The 18,587-nt window shown below is 40.5% G+C and overlaps 1 protein-coding gene across 1 annotated transcript in view; it reads right to left on the bottom strand.

Moving 5' to 3' along the window:
• The window catches only part of Baz1a (bromodomain adjacent to zinc finger domain, 1A), an 87,306-nt gene extending 70,797 nt beyond the window's left edge, over nucleotides 1-16,509 (bottom strand). Inside the window, exons 1-2 of the mRNA XM_013012243.1 lie at nucleotides 16,166-16,509; nucleotides 385-529 (exon numbers count right to left, since the gene is read on the bottom strand). Coding sequence (XP_012867697.1) covers nucleotides 385-529; nucleotides 16,166-16,473 — 453 coding nt within the window. The 5' untranslated portion in view covers nucleotides 16,474-16,509. The remainder of the gene's footprint in view (nucleotides 1-384; nucleotides 530-16,165) is intronic.
• Nucleotides 16,510-18,587: the final 2,078 nt, after the last annotated feature.

Raw genomic sequence — 18,587 nt, 5'->3', positions numbered from 1 at the left:
ACTTGCCTTGCATGCATGAGGCCCTGGGTTCGATTCCTCAGCACCACATAAGCAAAAAGAAAAAAGCCGGAAGTGGCACTGTGGCTCAAGTAGTAAAGTGCTACCCTTGAGCTGAAGAGCTGAGGGATAGCGCCCAGGCCCAGAGTTTAGGTCCCATGACCAGACCCAAAAAAATAAAATATATATATATAACTGAATGAGGCTTAGTTAAAACAGCCAATTTTATGTAAGTTTTAATTTTGAAAATGCTAACCTCTATGGTTGAACCAAACTATTTAAATGGGTGTGTACAATAATTCGTTTAGAAAGGAAGAAATTAGGGAAAATATTATTTCAGTGGAATATCATTAATCTGATAAATGATAATTTTATTAAAATCACTTACCCATTTTGGAAAGAGTTGTTCTGTGCTTCTGAATCATCACTATCACTGATGACAATAGTTTCCCCATCTACACTACTAACATGTCCATTAACAAAACCATTTTGATGTGATGGAGGCAGGACTTCCAAAATTCTGCACTGTAACCTGAAATGAAATAATTTAAAATTTAATATTTCACAACATTTCAGAACATTCTGATAATTTCAAATAACTGAATATTAATTATTTCAAATCAGATGGGTAATGTGTCCATGTTGTAACAAGGTCTGACCCAGGCACATCTTACCAACAGCCTGAAAGCCAAATCATGTTTAAAAACCAAAAAAGAACTGGGAAATAGCGAGGGAATGGGTGACATTGTCCAAGAAGAAATGTACTCTTTATCTGACTTACATAACTGTAACCCCTCTAGTAAATCACTTTTATAATAACAAAAAAAGAAAAGAAGAAACCCAAAAGGGTCTTTTCTTTAGAAATTATGGCTGAAGCCAGGTGCTCGTGGCTCATGCCTGTAATCCTAACTCACGAGGCTGAGATCTGATGATTACGGTTCAAAGCCAGCCTGGGCAGAAGTCCACGAAACTCTTAGCTCCAATAAACCACCAGAAAACTGGAAGTGGCACAGTGGCTCAAGCGGTAAGAGTGCTGCTAGCCTTGAGCTGAATAGCTGAGGGACAGCACCCAAGCCCAGGGTTCAAGCCCCATGACCGACAAAAAATAAATGATTCCTTGACAGTTGGTATAACACTATTTCTGGGAGAATGTAGGTGTATACACACAAACAAAAAAAAAAAATAAAAAGCAAGTATTAGCATAATTATCTCTCATTATACAGACCGGGCCTTTTTTTTTTTTTTTTTAAACCAGTCGTGGGGCCTGAACTTTGTGCCTGGGCACTGTCCCTCAGCTCTTCAGCTTAAGGCTAGCACTCTACCACTTGAACCACAACGCCACTTCCCACTTTTTCTGCTTATGTGGTGCTGAGGACCCCTGTCCCCCCAAAAAAGAATCTATTCTTAGCATGCACGTATCCTATTCTGGCTGCTTTTACTCTTCACATTCTGCCTAGATTTTATAGGCTGTAATTTCAGAGTCACTAAAATACTCTTTCATTTCATTTCCACAGTACCAATTTTCAGTAATTGAAAAAAATATCACTTACTTTTCTACCCTCCCTCTTGTTCCAACTTTTTTTGAATGGTATTTGCATATACCACCTGAGTCAAACCCCCAGGCCTGTTCCTGTTCTTGCCTTAAAATCAAAAGTCTACTTTGAATTCAAAGTTAGGATCGTATTATCACAGTTAAAGGAATTTTAGCTGATTTCTCCTTCAAGTTCCAGTTCCAGCTCTTTAGTATTAGAAAATGAGAAAAGATGTTCTTCTCAAAAATAAAAGCCCATCTTTCATAACTGCTCATATGCCTATGTCAGAAGATTCTTTTCAATCCCATATCCTCTCCTCTGATCTTGTTTCCCCTCCAGTGTATTTTCATTCTTCCCCTGTTAGAGACATAGTATTAAATTTCCTGGAAAGCTTATCTCTACTTCCAGCTTTCTAGGGACTCCTCAACACCCCAGGGAGACCTATCATTGCTGAAACCAAATTTGATTCCAAGAACAAAGCAATACAATTTTAATTAATACCCCCTTATATGGAAGTGCATGATTATCAAAGAACAGAGGAAAGAAAGTTGGCAAAAGTTAAGCTGCAACTGTATACATTTTGTATGTATTTTGTTTCTATTAAAGGCCATTTAACTGGATTAAAAAAATTTATGCCACAGAAATGGAGGGAACAAAGGGTGAAAAATGCAACAGTGAAACTCACTAGATACTGTGTTGAAAATGAACTATTCAACTTGTGGGTACAGAGGGAAAAACTGAGAAAAACTGAGGGAGTGACACTGTCCAAAAAGAAATGTACTGTTTACCTGACATGTAACTGTAACCCTCGGTATATCCCCTTTATAATAAAAAATTTTAATTAATTGCTAATTCCTATCCATTTATAATCTGTTCTTCAGTGTTGCACCTTCTTTTACCCACAGCTTATTCACACATCTTCATAAGCTTTAATACTCATTTTTCAACTTCTAAAGAAAAAAAAGTGAGCTAGGTACCAGTGGCTCAAGCCTGTAATCCTAGCCACTCAGGAGGGCTAAGATGTGAGGATCACAATTGAAAATCAGACAGAGCAGGAATGTCTGTGAGACTCTTATCTCCAATTAATCATCAGAAAACGGGAAGTGGTTCTGCAGCTCAGGTATTAGAACACTCACCTTGAGGTCAAGAGCTCAAGGACAGCACCCAGGCCCAGAGTTCAAGCCCCATGACTGACCAAAAAAAAAAAGAAAAGAAAGGGGGTCTGGGAAGGTGGCTCGGTGGTAGAGCGCTTCCCTTGCATGCATGAGGCTCTGGGTTCGATTCCTCAGCATCACATAAACAGAAAAGACTGGAAGTGGTGCTGTGGCTCAAGTGGTAGAGCGCTAGCCTTGAGGTTAAGAGCTGAGGGACAAGCGCCCAGGCCAAGTTCAGGCCCCACAACCGGACCCACAGGAAAAAAAGAAAGAAAGAAAGAAAGGAAAAAAGAAAAAGAAAAAAAAAAGTGGGACTCCATCTCAAAATGACTAGAGTAAAGCTGGGCCCTGGTGGCTCCACCTATAACCCTATCTAGTTAGGAGGCTGACTTCTGAGGATCACAGTTAAAGCCAGCCTGAGCAGCAAAGTCTGTGAGACTTTTATCTCCAATTAAACAGGAAAAAAAGGAAGGAAGGAAGGAAGGAGAGGGAGGGAGAGGGGGAGAGAGAGAGAAATCAGGAGAGAGAGAGAGAGAGAGAGCGTGCGCAAGCACGAGCTGGGTGTTGGTGGCTCACGTCTGTATTTCTAGCTACTCAGGAGATCTGAGGATCAAGGCTCAAAGCCAGCCAAGACAGGAAAGTCTTGAGACTCATCTCCAATTAACTAACTGAAAACCTTGGCGTAAGCAGTAGAGCACTATCCTTGAACTGAAGATCTCAGGGACAGTGCCCAGGGCCAGAGTTCAAGGCCCACGACTGACCAAAAAAAAAAAAAAAAAAAGACCAATGTGGAGCTTTGGCTCAAGTGGTAGTCCTAGAGAATAGTAGAGAGCCCAAAGGTCAGGGACAGCTTGCACACACCCACGCACGCACATGAAAACACACACACACCAGAGCAAAAAGGACTGGAGGAATGGCACAAGCAGTGGAGCACATGTTTAACAAATGAAGTGTGAGGGTCTAAGTTCAAGTCCCAGTATTGCACCGCCCACCTCCCCCCCCAAAACAAGCACCTCTTCAGACATTCTTTCTCAATGAAGTTCTTTCTCCTGTCCATTTACTGTCAAGTGGTTCAAAAGTGTAGTTTATATGGCCTCTCAACTTTCCTATCACTAAACCCTTAACAATTTTGGTCCTTTTACACAGGAACTAATCTAGTGACAAGCTTAATTATTTAATAGGTTAACAAATTGTGTGTGTGTTTGTGTGTGTGTGTGCGCGTGTGCGCGCGCGCGCGCGTGCGCTGGTACTGGAAACTGAACTTAGGGCTTCACACTGTCACTTGTCTTTTTCTGCCCAAGGCTGGTGGGTATCACCTGAGCAATACCTTCACTTCCATCTTTTTGCTAGTTAGTTGGAGATTAAGGTAAGTCTCAAGGACTTTCTTCCTCAGAAAGGCTTCAACCCTAAATCCTCAGACCTCAGCCTCTTGGGTAGCTAGAATTACAGGTACAAGCCATCATCATTTTGAAACATACTACACATAGATAAGCCTTGAAAACATAATATTCAGGGAAATAAGTCAAAAAGGATAACCATATGATTCTGCTTACATAAAGTATCTAGAACAGAAAAATTCATAAAAACAGAAAGCAGGAAAAAAAAAGTTACAAGTGGTTGGGGTAACGAGGTATTGTTGCCTAATAGATAGTTTCTGTTAGAATGATGAAGAATGATTTCCGGAAACAGTGGTGATGGTTACATAACACTGTGAATGCCACTGAATTGCACATCTAAAATATGACTAAAACAAAAAAAATAAAAATTTTTATTACAAAAAGGAAACTTTATAAGACTGGAAAAATGAACTCAATTACCAAGCATGTATTACCAAGCAAATAGAAGTGTTATCCAAAAAACTGCAGGACAACTTTCACCACTGGCTCATAGAAATAAACCAGTTTCTAAAGAAGAAAAACTATAGAAAATGTTATCAAAATCTCTTAGCTAATTATGTAGGTTTTCCATAAAAGACCTCTGAGGCCGGCGGCTCATGCCTGTAACCCTAGCTGCTCAAGAGGCTTAGCTCTGAGGACTGCAGTTTGAAGTCAGGCCAGGCAGGTAAGTTCTCAAGACTTTTGATCCCCAATAAACTACTCAAAAACCAAACCAAACAAAAACCTGGAAATATAGTTTGCTCAAGTGGCAGAGAACCAGTCTTGAGTAAAAAAACAAAAGTAAAACAGAAACTCAGTGACAAGCTCTAGGCATATTAAAACAACAACAACAACAACAACAAAAGAACATAAAAGGCCTCTAATTTAGTGACATGAATTGCAGAAAATAGGAAAAGAATAGCATGGACCTACATTTTTTCGGAGTTGCCACTGATCTTTAAACTTGGGTTTCATGCTTGCTAGATACTCTACAACTAAGCTAAACGGCCCTTACTGTTTATTGTTGTACAGGTTTATTATTATTATTATTAAATGATTGTAGTGCTGGGGATTGAACCCAGGGTATTGAGCATGCTAGATAGATACTCTACTGCTAAGCTAAATCTCCAGCCCTTGTACAGTTTATTTTTCCAATAGGCTCCTGCCCAAGTGTATGCCTAGAACACTACATACTCTATTTTTTTGTTTCCCAGCTTCTTCAACTGAGATAGGATTTCATGGACTTTTCTGCAAACGCAGGCCTGAAACCTAGATATTCCCAATCTCAGCTTACCAGGTACCTAGAATGACAAAAGTGCCTAGCTACTCTGAGAAGGATCTCTTGAATGTGTGTGCCTGGGCTAGCCGTAAACCTCAGTCCTCCCAATCTCAGACGCCCAAGTAGCTAGGATCACAGGCATGAGCCATTAATGCCCAGATGAACTGATCTTTGAAGAGCCTAGATAGCTATTCTAGGGATCATACTACCTAAGGTTCCATGAAGTGATAAAGGAAGTTTTTCCAGAAATCTATAACCAGTAACACTTTTCATCAGCAGAGTACAGGTAGGTGCCAGTTAGGTGGGAATCATAAGGAAAATAAATCTACCTGAGTTGAATTACAGTTGGTTCAGGGCTTAAAGTAATCTGACAGTTTGTCAAAGAAACTTTTTTTTTTTTGTTCTTAGTCCTGGGGCTTGAACTTAGGGCCTGAGCTCTATCCCTGAGTCTCTCCGTACTCAAGGAGAGAGCTCTACCTACCACTTGAGCCACAGAGGCACTAATGGCCTTTTCTGTTTATGTGGTACTGAGGAATCAAACCCAGGGCTTCATGCATGCTAGGCAAGCACTCTACCACTAAGCCACATTCACAGCTTCCCAGCTTGAAACTTTTTTTTGTTAGTTGTGGGGCTTGAACACTGCACTTGGGCTCTGTCCTTGTGCTCTTCAGCTCAAGGCAAGCACTCTACTGCTTAAGCCATAGACGCCAGGTCCGGTTTGCTAGTGGTTTATTGGAGATGAGAGTCTCACGCGAGTTGGGTTCCAGTGGCTCACACCTGTAATCCTAGCTACTCAGGAGGCTGAGATCTGAGGATCATGGTTCAAAGCCAGCCTGGGCAGAAAAGTCTGTGAGACTCTGATCTCCAATAAACCACTAGAAAACCGGAAGTAATGCTGTGGCTCAAGAGATAGAACCCTCACCTTGAGGTGAAGAGCACAGGGACAGTGCCCGGTCCAGAGTTCAAGCCCCACAACTGACCAAAAAAAAATAGTCTCACAGATTTTCCTGCCCAGGGTTGGCTTTGAACCGCAATCCTCAGATCTCAGCCTCCTGAGTAGCCAGGATTACAGGTGTGAGCCACTGGTGCCCGGCCTAACTTATTTTAAACCAATAGAAAGAACTACAATTCCTGGCTGTGCTTGCCTAGCATGCATGAAGCCCTGTGTTCAATTCCTCAGTACCAATAAACAGAAAAAGTCAGAGAAGTGGCACTGTAGCTCAAATGGTAGAGTGCTAGCCTTGAGCAAGAGAAGCTCAGGGACAATGGACTGGCTAAAAAAAAAAGAACAATTCCCTTATAGAGAAATCAGGGAGTAGAGTTTTGACATATTGCCTAGAACATAGTAAATATTTAACACATTAATTATTGCATTCATTATCAATGCTATTATTAACTTTTTACCACACTCAAATCACAGGTAGCATTCCTTGCTGAGCTAATCAAGGATGAGTCTCATTAGTATTTGGCTAAACTTCAAGAGGTCTAGTCAATATCTATAAATTTCCTAAGAACTTAACCTATGAACTTCAAGCCCTCATGCTACTATCGCCTTATTTTATACCTCAAGAAGATTGAGCACAAAAAAAAAGTTAGAGAATCATCAAATAAGACCCATATAGAGGGCCGTTGAGAGCATATAAACTTTTTAAAGTCTCTAGCCTGGATGTGGTAGCACACACCTATTCTGTGGTAGCACACACTTATTTTCAGCAGAAAGACAGGAAAATTAATGTCTAGGCTACCTAAACATAAACCCAAGACTGTATCCAAAAAATAACTAAAAGTAGAGGCTGGGAGGGTGGCTCAGTGGTAAAGTGCTTGTCTTGCATGCATCAGGTCCTGGGTTCGATTCCTCAGCACCACAAAAGCAGAAAAAGCTGGAAGTGGCCCTCTGGCTCAAGTGGTAGAGTGCTAGCCTTGAGCTGAAGAGCTGAGGGACAGCGCCCAGGCCCAGAGTTCAGGCCCCATGACCGACAAAAAATAATAATAATAATTAAAAGTAAAAAGGGCTGGAGGTGTGGTTCAAGTGGTAGAATCCCTGCTTATTAGAGAGTACAAGGCTGGCCAGGTGCTGATGGCTCATGCCTGTAATCCTAACTACTCAGGAGGCTGAGATCTGAGGATCTAGGTTCAAAGACAGCCCGGACAGAAAAGTCCATGAGACTCTTATCTCCAATTAACCACCAGAAAACCAGAAGTGGCAGTGTGGCTCAAGTGGTAGAGTACTTGCTTTGAGCTGAAAAGCTTAGGGATAGCATCTAGGCCCAGAGTTTAAGCCCCACAACCGACAATAAAAGAAAAAAGAAAGTACAAGACTCTGGTATCAAACCCAAGTACCATCAAAAGAAAAATGTTTTCTATTATTTGAGGATATCCTGGAGGTTGACAGCCAAAAGATGGCGTTGCTAGACACCAGTGGCTCACATCTGAAACCTAAGCTACTCAGGAGGCTGAGATCTGAGAATTGTGGTTCAAAGACAGCCCAGGCAAGAAAGCCCATGAGATTCCTATCTCCAATTATAGCTCAAGTGGTAAAATGGTAGCCTTGAACACATGTTCAGAGAGTGGCCAATCCCTGAGTTCAAGCCCCAGAAGCAGCACGAAAAAGAAAAAAAGGGGGGGCCTTATTATTAGGATTCACATGTGTCAGATTAACTATATATGTATACATATATGCAAATTACACATTTTCCAAAAAATAAATTCAGGGTCAGATTAAATCACTTGCTTTTAGCCATATGCCCAGTAATGGTACAGCCAAAACTATCTGACTCTGAAGCCCATTGTCTAACTTTCCACTAGAAGAGTTGGTGAGAAACAGAAGAATTATAGTAAGTGTATTTTCAGAGTTTAAGCCCAAACAGTGAAAGGGTTCTTCAAATGCTAACAACCGAAACACATTTTAGCAGCAATATAGAAATCATAAGTTATTTATCATAAATCTATCATAGTGACAAGCTTTACAGAACATTCTTCTAAATAAATATTCTAAGAGTACATATGTCTATCCACAAAAAAGGTATTTTTAATAGTTATTGTTTAATTTATACCTCTAATTTATAGCTCAACTATAAAACATTCTAGAAGTGAGATAGAAAAATTTTCAAAGGTTCTTGGGGGTAGCAGATAAACACTTCACAAAGACAAAGAATATCAGAGGCCAAGGACTTAAGATAAAGAACTACCTTCCCACTGTTTAGAGTCTTAAAATGGAATATGCTGAATTGCACACCTGCCTCCCTCTGTAGTGCCTCATTAACCTTTGATTTCCTTGTAACACAGGTGTGCAAAATATAAAAAATACTAAATTTAGATAATCACTTCAATATTAAAGGTAGGAACAAAATATCTCTGGTTAATTTGGTTCTAAAAAAAAGGATATATGATACTTCATTTTAAATGGGAGAATCAAAACACTCAAGCAAATCTGCTATTTTATGTAAGCTAGGAATTTTGTTGAGTACCTGAATAATCAGGTATAACTGCCCTAAGTCCATAAAGATCTCACTCTTATTAAAGATATTATTTCTCACAAGGTGTCAGTGACTCATGCCTGTAATTCTAGCTACTCAGGAAGCTAAGATCTTAAGATCTAAACTGGGCAGATGAATCCAGAGTCATATCTCCAATTACTTGACAGAAAACCAGAAGTGGAAGACAACAAAGAAATGTCCTAGCCAGGTACTAGTGGCTCACATCTGTAATCCTAGGGTTCCATGAGGTGATGAAGGAAGCTTTTCAGGAAACCTATGACCAGTAACATTTTTCATCAGCAGAGCCTAGACAGATGCCACCTTTAAGTGAGGAGTAGAGGCTGAGATCTGAAAATTGCACAATTTGAAGCCAGCACAGCTGGGAAAGTCCCCAAGACCCTTATCTCCAATTAATCACCAAAAAGGCAGAAGTGGAGCTATGGCCCAACTGGTAGAGCACTAGCTATAAGCACAAAAGCTGGGGGCAGCAGCCAGCCCGAGTTCAAGCTTCTCAAAAACAACAAAATGTCCTCTATCATAATCAGAGTCATCAAGAGCTAAAGTGTTTGATAAATGCATTCTAGGCTTTTTACTTTCCCCTATATTCTAATATTTTCTCTAATGGGGAAAAAGTAGATTTTTTAAAAAATCATAAACTTTATTCTTGTTAAGTAGAGCATATAATATTTTTTTGGGGGGTCCAGTCTTGGGGCCTGAACTCTGGGCCTGGGCACTATCCCTCAGCTCTTCAACTCAAGGCTAGTGCTCTACCATCTGAGCCACAGTGCCACTTATGTGGTGCTGAGGAATCGAACCCAGGGCCTCAGGCATGCAAGGCACGCTCTCTACCACTCAGCCACCTTCCCAGTCCCATATAATATTTTTTAAAAATTAAGTCAGTTAGCCAGGTGACCATTGCTACTACTCAGGAGGCGAGATCTGAGGTTCGCGTTTCGAAGCTAGTCTGGCCAGAAAAGTCCCCTTGAGAACCTTATCTCCACTTAGCCACTCAAAAACTGGAAGTAGCACTGTGGCTCAAATGATAGAGCACTAGCCTTAAGCACAAAGAGGCTCAGGAACAGCACCCAGGCCCTGAGTTCAAGCCTCCTAACTGACCAAAAAAAAAAAGTTGTCATAACAATGCATAAAAGACAAGCTCAATAGAGAGGGGGGAAAAAAAGAGCTCAGTAAGTGTGAACATACTTTAAAGTGTTGTTTTGTTGGGGGGCTGGGGAGGGGTAAGTAACAGGGACTTGAACTCAGAGCTTGTTTCTCGCCCTGAGCTGTCCTTCTACCACTTGAGCCACAAGACCACTTCTAGCTTTTTACTGGTTAGCTGAATATAAGAGTTTGTCTGCTGGTGGTGGCTTTGTATCTCAACCCTCACATCTCAGCTTCCTAAGCAACTAGAATTACAAGCACAAGCCACTAACACCCAGCTTGTGAGACTCAAGGTTGGAAGCCAATTCAGGTAGGAAAAGTCTATGAGACACTACAATTAGCCAGCAAAAAGTCAAAAGTGGAGCTATAACTCAAATGTCAGAGTGCCAGCCTTGAGAGAAAACGCCAAGCAAGACTGCAAGGTCCTGAGTTCAAGCCACAGTATACTAGCCCCAAGAAAAAAATAAGCCAGGCACTGGAGGCTCACGCCTGTAATCCTAGCTATTTAGGAGACTGAGATCTGAAGATCACAGTTCAAAGCCAACCTGGGCAGGAAAGTCTGTGAGACTCTTATGTCCAATAAACCACTCAGAAAACTAGAAGTGGTACTGTGGCTCAAGTGGTAGAGCACTATTCCTGGGCCAAAGAGCTGAGGGACAGTTCCCAGGCCCAGAGTTCAAGCCCTATAACCAACAAAAAAAAAAAAAAAGGAAAAGAAAAAAAAGTAAATAAATTTGTAGCAGCATAGCAAAAGACTTCAAGTGTTAGTATTCAATATATGTCTTATGTCTTATAAACATATTGAAAAAACAAGCCAAAATAAAAAGAAGCTGGGCACTGGTGACACACCTATAATCCTTGCCACCCAGGAAGCTAAGATCTGAGGATACCAGTTTGAAGCTAGCCAGGGCAGGAGTCCACAAGACTCTACCTCCGATGAAATACTCAGAAAAAGCCAGAAGTAGCGCTGGGCTCAAGTGTGAGTGAAAAGAAGTTCAAGGACAGTGCCTAGGCTCAGAGTTCAAGTCCCAGAACCAGAAAAACAAAAAGGGGGTGGGGTGGGTAGGAATATGGCTTAGTGGTAGAGTGCTTTCCTAGCATACATGAAGCCCTGGGTTTGATTCCTCAGTACCACATAAACATAAAAAGCTAGAAGTGGTGCTGTGGCTCAAGTGGAAGAGCACTAGCCCTGAGCACAGAGAGGCTCAAGCAGAGCCCAGCCCTGATTTCAAACCCTAGGACCAGTCCCCCCCTCCCCAAAAAAAAAGCAGCAGCAAAGGAGATATTCGATATGATAAAAGTTAAAAAGACAAAATGTTTGGGGTTGGTATGAATGCAAGAACCTCTGCCTCACTTCAATACCACATAACCCAATGCTCCTAAATTACTTCACTCATATACTATTATTTGGCAAGTTTACTCACTTCTCTATTAACTAAGCTCTTTCATATCTTAATCCTTTCATATCCATAATACCCAGAGCAGAATGTGACCTGTGAGAGGCTTTCATGAATAACATTTTTGTGAAACAAAGTCTGAACAATCAGAAGAAAAAGACTGTCCTGAGGTGACAGCAAAGTCTAATTAGACTCATACTACTTGTGAAGACTTCTGCATCTTCCACAAAAGGTAAAAAGTGAAGGAGTCATTCCTGATTTCTGTTTTCTTGTGAAGACTTCTGCATCTTCCACAAAAGGTAAAAAGTAGTCATTCCTGGGGCTGGGAAGGTGGCTCAGTGGTACAGCGCTTGCCTTGCAAGCCTGAGGCCCTGGGTTCGATTCCTCAGCACCACGTAAGCAAAAAGAAAAAAAAGCCGGAAGTGGCGCTGTGGCTCAAGTGGTAGAGCGCTAGCCTTGAGCTGAAGAGCTGAGGGACAGCACCCAGGCCCAGAGTTCAAGCCCCACGACCGGAAAAAAAAAAAAAAGTAGTCATTCCTGATTTCTGTTTTATGTACTCCTGCCTAATCCATCACCAAATGCATCAACAGATCAAAATATTTCATTTAAAACATTCCAAAATACATTCAACTCTCTCCATCTGCACTACTGCCACCTGACCACAAGGCTCTACCCAGAAAAGCCTGCTGCCACAGTCTCAAGACTGTTTCAGGGTTTCCATGTTTGAACATCATTTCAGACATTTTACCACACAACAGCCAACATAGTATATACTTATAAAACATTTTTGTTTACAGGTTTCACAGCACAATTGGTTGTTCTCTCTCATTGTGTTTTCAGAACAAAGGTCACTTCCATAAAGCAGCATTCTGTGATTACCCTACCCAAGAGCCAAACTACTCAAATGTCCTATCTATCTAATGTAGTTATCATCGTCTTTGGAGCATATCTGTTTGAAATCTTGTTTCTTTTTTTGGTCAGTTATGAGGCTTGAACTCATGGCCTGGGTGCTGTTCCTGAGCAATTTTCCTCAAGGCTAGCACTCTACTACTTGAGCCATAGCTCCACTTCTGGTTTTTGAGTAGATAATTGGAGATAAAAGTCTCAGGGACATTTTTCTGCCTGGGCTGGATTTAAACCATGATCCTAAGATCTCAGCCTCCTAAGTAGCTAGTATTATAAGCATGACACATAGGCCCCAGCTGAAAAAAAATTTTTTTTTTTAATTTGTGGAACTCTGACCACTCTCCTTTGACAAATATTTGTTAATTCACCTATTATGTGTTATTTTAAGTGCTGGGAATATAGTGATCAATAAAAATTCCAGGGCTCTCCAGAAGCTGGTGGTCTATACTTGTAATCCTAACTTCTTGTGAAGCTGAGCCTGAGTGGAAAATGGCTTGTGGCTAGCCCAAACAAAAAATTTGAGATCCCATCTTAACTAATAACTTGTTTTTTGGTTTTGGGTTTTTTTTTGCCAGTCCTAGGACTTGAACTCAGGGTCTGAGCACTGACCCTGAGCTTCTTTTTTGCTCAAGGCTAACACTCTACCACTTGAGCTGCAGCGCCATTTCTGGCTTTTTCTTTGTTTCTTTTTTGTCAGTGATGGGGCTTGAACTTCTGGCTTTTTCTGGTTATGTTGTGCCGAGGAATCAAACATGGTGGTCCACTTATCATCTCAGCTACAACAATAAGCATAGATCATGATCTAGGTAGACTTAGGCAAGAAGTGAGAACCTATTTCAAAAATAACAGGTTTGGGCTGGGAAGGTGGCTCAGTGGTAGAGCGCTTGCCTTGGATGTATGAGGCCCTGGGTTCGATTCCTCAGCACCACATAAGCAAAAAGAAAAAAGCCAGAAGTGGTGCTGTGGCTCAAGTGATAGAGCGCTAGCCTTGAGATGAAGAGCTGAGGGACAGTGTCCAGGCCCAGAGTTCAGGCCCCACGACCGGACCACAAAAAAAAAAAGAAATAAAGAATAATCAGTTGGGGGGGAAGAGGGAGGCTGGGAAGGGATGTGAAGGGTAAACCAAAGGAGGAGGCTGCAATGCTTGGTAAGAAATGTACGTATTATCCTGCCCATGTAATTGTAACCCCTCTGTACAGTATGTTCACAAATAAAAAAGAAAAAAAGAAAAAAAAAAGAATAATCAGTATCTGATACAAAGAAAGAACTCAGTATTTCTGAATACTGTACAGAAACAAGACATGCATACAAAGATATATTACTTGAAAACAGATAGTTATATGTACTTATCACCTGATTTGGAAAAAATAGTTGTAGTATCAAAGTTTGTAAACCATGATAATGACAATGGGCCTCATGAAGTTTAAATTGTGTATGTGCCTTTAACTGAGTATCACTATCCCACAATACTTGTGAAATTTATATAATCAATCTCAATAAAGGAAAAAAGGGAGGTGGGGAGGGAAGGAATAGTAGGGGAAAAACAAAGGAGGGAGTAACAATGCTTGATAGGAAATGTACTCATTATTTTATGTAACTGTAATCCCTCCGTACAGCATCTTTACAATAAAAATTTATTTAAAAAATAAAAAATAAAGGAAAAATGCAAGAAAAAGAGAAAGTAGAGTTATTATTGCAAGTACTATAGGATTTACAAATTCCACAGAAAAATAAACACCAGTATTACTAAGTGTCTTAAAGGAAAAATGTTTTATTTATATTTTTCCTGATGACTTTTGGCATTTGGATTGGAGTTGAGTTATAATTACTAAGCTTAAAGACTTATCATTGACTTCTTAAGTCTCTGAGACTCTTACTTCTAATTAAATAGCAAAAAGCTAGAAGTAGAGTTGTGGCTCCAATGGCAAAGTGCTAGCCTTGACAGTGCCTAGGATCTGAATTTAAGCCCCAATACCATTACACATACCTACTAGGCACAAGCACACACACATGCACATCAAAGAAAAAAAGAAAAACAAATCCCAGACACGGTGGCTCATACCTGCACTCTTAGCTATCCAAGAGGTTAAGATGTATCACAGTTCAAAGCCAGCCTGGGCAGGAAAGTCTGTGAGACTCTTATTTCTAGGTAACCACCAAAAACCTGGACGTAAAGCTGTGGCACTAGACATGTGTAAAAAAAAAAGCTTAAGGACAATGCTAAGGACCTGAGTTCAAGCACCAGGACCAGCACCAAATAAAAGCAAACATCATAGAACTAAGAGGTAACAAAACAAGGACATAACACACATGTATCAGCATCTAAGGTTTGTTGAGTTTTTTTTTAACCTCTTAAAAATGGTATAGTGGAATGCAACAATGGTACTCACTGAACATTATGATGAAAATGAAATATACAACTTGTGCATGGGGGTAAAAAGAAAAAAATGGCAGAGAGCAAGGGAAGGGGTGACACTGTCCAAAAAGAAATGTATTCTTATTTTTATTTTTTTGCCAGTCCTGGGGCTTGAACTCAGGGCCTGGACTGTCCCCAAGCTTCTTTTGGTCAAGGCTAGCATACTACCACTCGAGCCACAGCACCACTCCCAGCCTTTTCTGTTTATGTGGTACTGAGAAAATCGAACTCAGGACTTCATGCATAATAGGCAAGCACTCTACCACTAATCCATATTCCCAGTTGCTCTTTATTAAAATTTTTTTACAAAATGGTATTGTGGGAGCCAGGTATCAGTGGCTCATGCCTGTAATCTTAGCTGCTCAGAAGGCTAAGATCTGAGGATCATGGTTCAAAGCCAGCACAGACAGGAAAGTCTCTAATTAAATACACACACACACACACAAAAACAGAAGTGGAGCTGTGGCTCAAGTGGCAACAGCACTAACCATAAGCATAAAAGCTCAGCAACAGTGGCCATGCCCTGAGTTCAACCTCCAAGATTGGCACTAAGAAATAAATAAAATGATATTGTGGAACTTATTATATTGTAAAAAGAATGAAGGTGGCAGGGCTAGGAAGATGGCTCAGTGGTAGAGGACTTGCCTTGCATGCATGAGGCCCTGGGTTCGATTCCTCAGCAACACATAAGTAGAAAAGGCTGGAAGTGGTGCTTTGGCTCAAGTAGTAGAGCACTAGCCTTGAGCTGAAAAGCTGAGGGACAGGGCCCAGGCCCAGATGCCCAGGCCCAGAATTCAGGCCCCACAACTGACCAAAAAAAAAAAAAAAAAAAAATGAAGGTGGCTTACATAGCAATGGATTTATCTCTAATATATTTTAAGTGTAAAAGATTAATTTATTACGTATTTATTAATATATTTTAAGTGAATGGCCTATCATTTATTATATTAAAAGGGGATAGTGCTGGGTGATGCTGGCTCATGCCTATAATCCTAGCTAGTCAGAAGGCTAAGATCTGAGGAATGCAATTCAATGATAGGCCTGTATAGGAAAGTGCCTTTAGATTCTGATCTCCAATAAACCGCCACACAAAGTCAGAAGTGAAGCGGTGGTTCAAATGGTAGAGTGCCAATCTTGAGCAAAAAAGCTCAAAGATAGCATCCTAAGTTCAAGCCCCAGGACTGAAAAAGGGGAGGAGGCATATGTTATGTGTATCTATACAAATAGACTCATGCATATACTTTTGGTGGCATATACATAACTTAGCTCTGGAAAGATACAAGAAATAGGTAACACAGGGCTACCTAGGTTAAACAGTACAGCTAGAGTAACAAGGAAGATTTCTTCGGGTATTCTGTATGTGTGTGTGTGTGTGTGTGTGTGTGACAGGGTCTCTCTAGGTATAGCTCAGGCTGGCCTTGAATTTAGGTGAATATATGCTTATTAAAAGGAAAAATTTTAAGTACTTTACCTTGTACCATTGTTCCTAATGACTTCCACAGTTTCTTCAACAAAGTATCGGTCCTTGACATATGCAAAAATATCATCACAAACTTCATGTAAGCGTGAGCGATGAGTAAGGTTGGTCAAGTATAAAACTGGAGTAATTAGTGGTTCTGGAAAACTCTGAAGATTCAGTCTTGCTTTTTTCTCTGACTCAAGTGCTTCCTGATAGGTCAATCCAGGTCTACCTGTCACAGCACAACTCCACACAAGGCTGTTGCACAAAATGGTTCGTTCAAAAAAGTCACTGGTTAAAAAACAAAAAGAAAGACCCATTACCTATTATTTCACACAATTTACATTCAGCTGATATTTGATTAGCTTTCTTCTGTTCTTTTTTCCTGTAAACAAAGCTTAAATTTAAATTTACATTTAAGGCACAGAACTGAATAAGGACTATCTGATGAACTTTTATTAGTACAAGCATAAGAAAAAGCAAATAGACATTTACTTTATGCAAGTTAAAGGCTCATCAACTGGAGGGAATGAATTTGATTCAAGTATATGCTTATATAGAAAATTACAATAAAACTGCCTTATGTAATTAATACACACCAATTTTTTTTACATACAACCAAGTTTGACTAAGTCCTATAATTTTGAAATATAGACTCAAACTGAAAGTAAACTCAACCTTTGCTTTTAATTTTGAAATTTTTTAAATTAAAAAGCAATCACTAAAATATGTATTTTAAAGGCTTAGCTGGGAGCTGATGGCTGCCTGTAATCCTAGCTACTCAAGAGGCTGAGATCTGACGATCACAGATCAAAGCAAAGCAGGAAAGTCCTTGAGACACTATTTCCAATTAACCACACACACACAAAAAAGACAGAAGTGGAGCTGTGGCTCAAGTGGGAAAATGCTAATCTTGAGGGAAAAAAAAGAAAAGAAAAAGCTCAGAGACAGTACCCAGGGCCAGAGTTCAAGTCCCAACAGCAGCAAAATTAAAAGCTTTAACGTAATAGTGAAAAACTAAGAAATCTAAGGCATCTAACAAGAGAAAACCAATTATAGTATTTCATATAACAAAAAATGAAGCTTGCCAGCCACCAGTGGCTCATGCATGTAATCCTAGCTACTCAGGAGGGTGAGAACTAAGGATCACAGTTCAAAGCCAGCCCAGACAGGAAAGTCCATGAGACTCTTAACTGGAGACTTAACCACCAGAAAACCAGAAATGATGTTATGGCTCAAGTGGTAGAACGCTTGCCTTGAACCAAAGAGCTCAAGGACAGTGCCCAGGCCCTGAGTTCAAGCCCTACAAGGGGGGTTGGGGGGTATTAAAGCTGAGTGCCAATGGCTCATATCTATAATTCCTAGCTACTCAGAAGGCTGAGATCTGAGGATCCTAGTCTAAAGCCAGCCCAGGTAGGAAAGTCTGTAACACTCATCTCCAATCAACACCAAAAATTCAGAAGTGGAACTGTGACTCAAGTGATAAGAGCACTAGCCTTAAAAGCTTAGGAACAGCTGCAGTTCCTGAGTTTTAAACAATACTGTGATAGAGAGAGGGAAAAACAAAAACAAAACCTTAATTCAAGTTTTGAAAACTTTATAAAAATATATAATGATCTCCAAGAGATGGTGGCTTACACCTATAATCCTAGCTACTCAAGAGACTGAAATCTGAAGATCATGGTGCAAAGTCAGCCAGGCCAAAAAGTCTGTGACACTTTTATCTCCAATTAAGCACCTAAAATGAGAAGTGTGTAGTGGCTGAGATGAAGTCTGCCGTGGACTATGGCACCAGCGAAGGGGTCTGGTCTCAGGACAAATGAAAGGAGAAGTTCTATGTGAAGTGGATTTTTGTCAAGGGCACACCCAATAGCCAGCTCTGGCACATCAGACTGGAGAACAAGACAACAAGCCTGGCACAAACTCCTGAGACATACAGGAGGTGCCCCTGGAAAAGGCCAAGCAAATGCTAAAGATTATCGCTTCCTATAGGCACACAACCTCCATCTTCAATGGCTTTTCTCACTATGAGAAGCACCAGGAGGAGGAGGTGGTACATAAGGGGTGGCAGAATTGAAACAGTAAGAACAAACCAGTGTTTCTAGTTAACAGTGACTTGAAACAAGTTTTTTTTATTATTATTATTTTTCCCCATAGATAGACAAAATTATAACCCAGAAAGTCAGAAGAAACCACATTTAAATCTGTGTGACCTTGGGTGAGCTACTAGGCCTCTCTGAATTTGTTTCATTCTCTGTTAAAATGGGACTAAGACAGTGGTTTTTCTTTTTTTTTTTAATTTAATTTTATTTTATTTGTGAACATACTGTACAGAGGGGTTACAATTATATGGGCAGGATAATGCGTACATTTCTTACCAAGCATTGCATCCTCCTCCTTTGTTTACCCTTCACATCTCTTCCCAGCCTCCCCC

This window comes from Dipodomys ordii, unplaced genomic scaffold (genome assembly GCF_000151885.1).
Source record: "Dipodomys ordii isolate 6190 unplaced genomic scaffold, Dord_2.0 Scaffold16, whole genome shotgun sequence".
Taxonomy (NCBI): domain Eukaryota; kingdom Metazoa; phylum Chordata; class Mammalia; order Rodentia; family Heteromyidae; genus Dipodomys; species Dipodomys ordii.
Note: the sequence above shows the minus strand (reverse complement) of the source record. Positions and strands in the feature narration are given on the sequence as shown.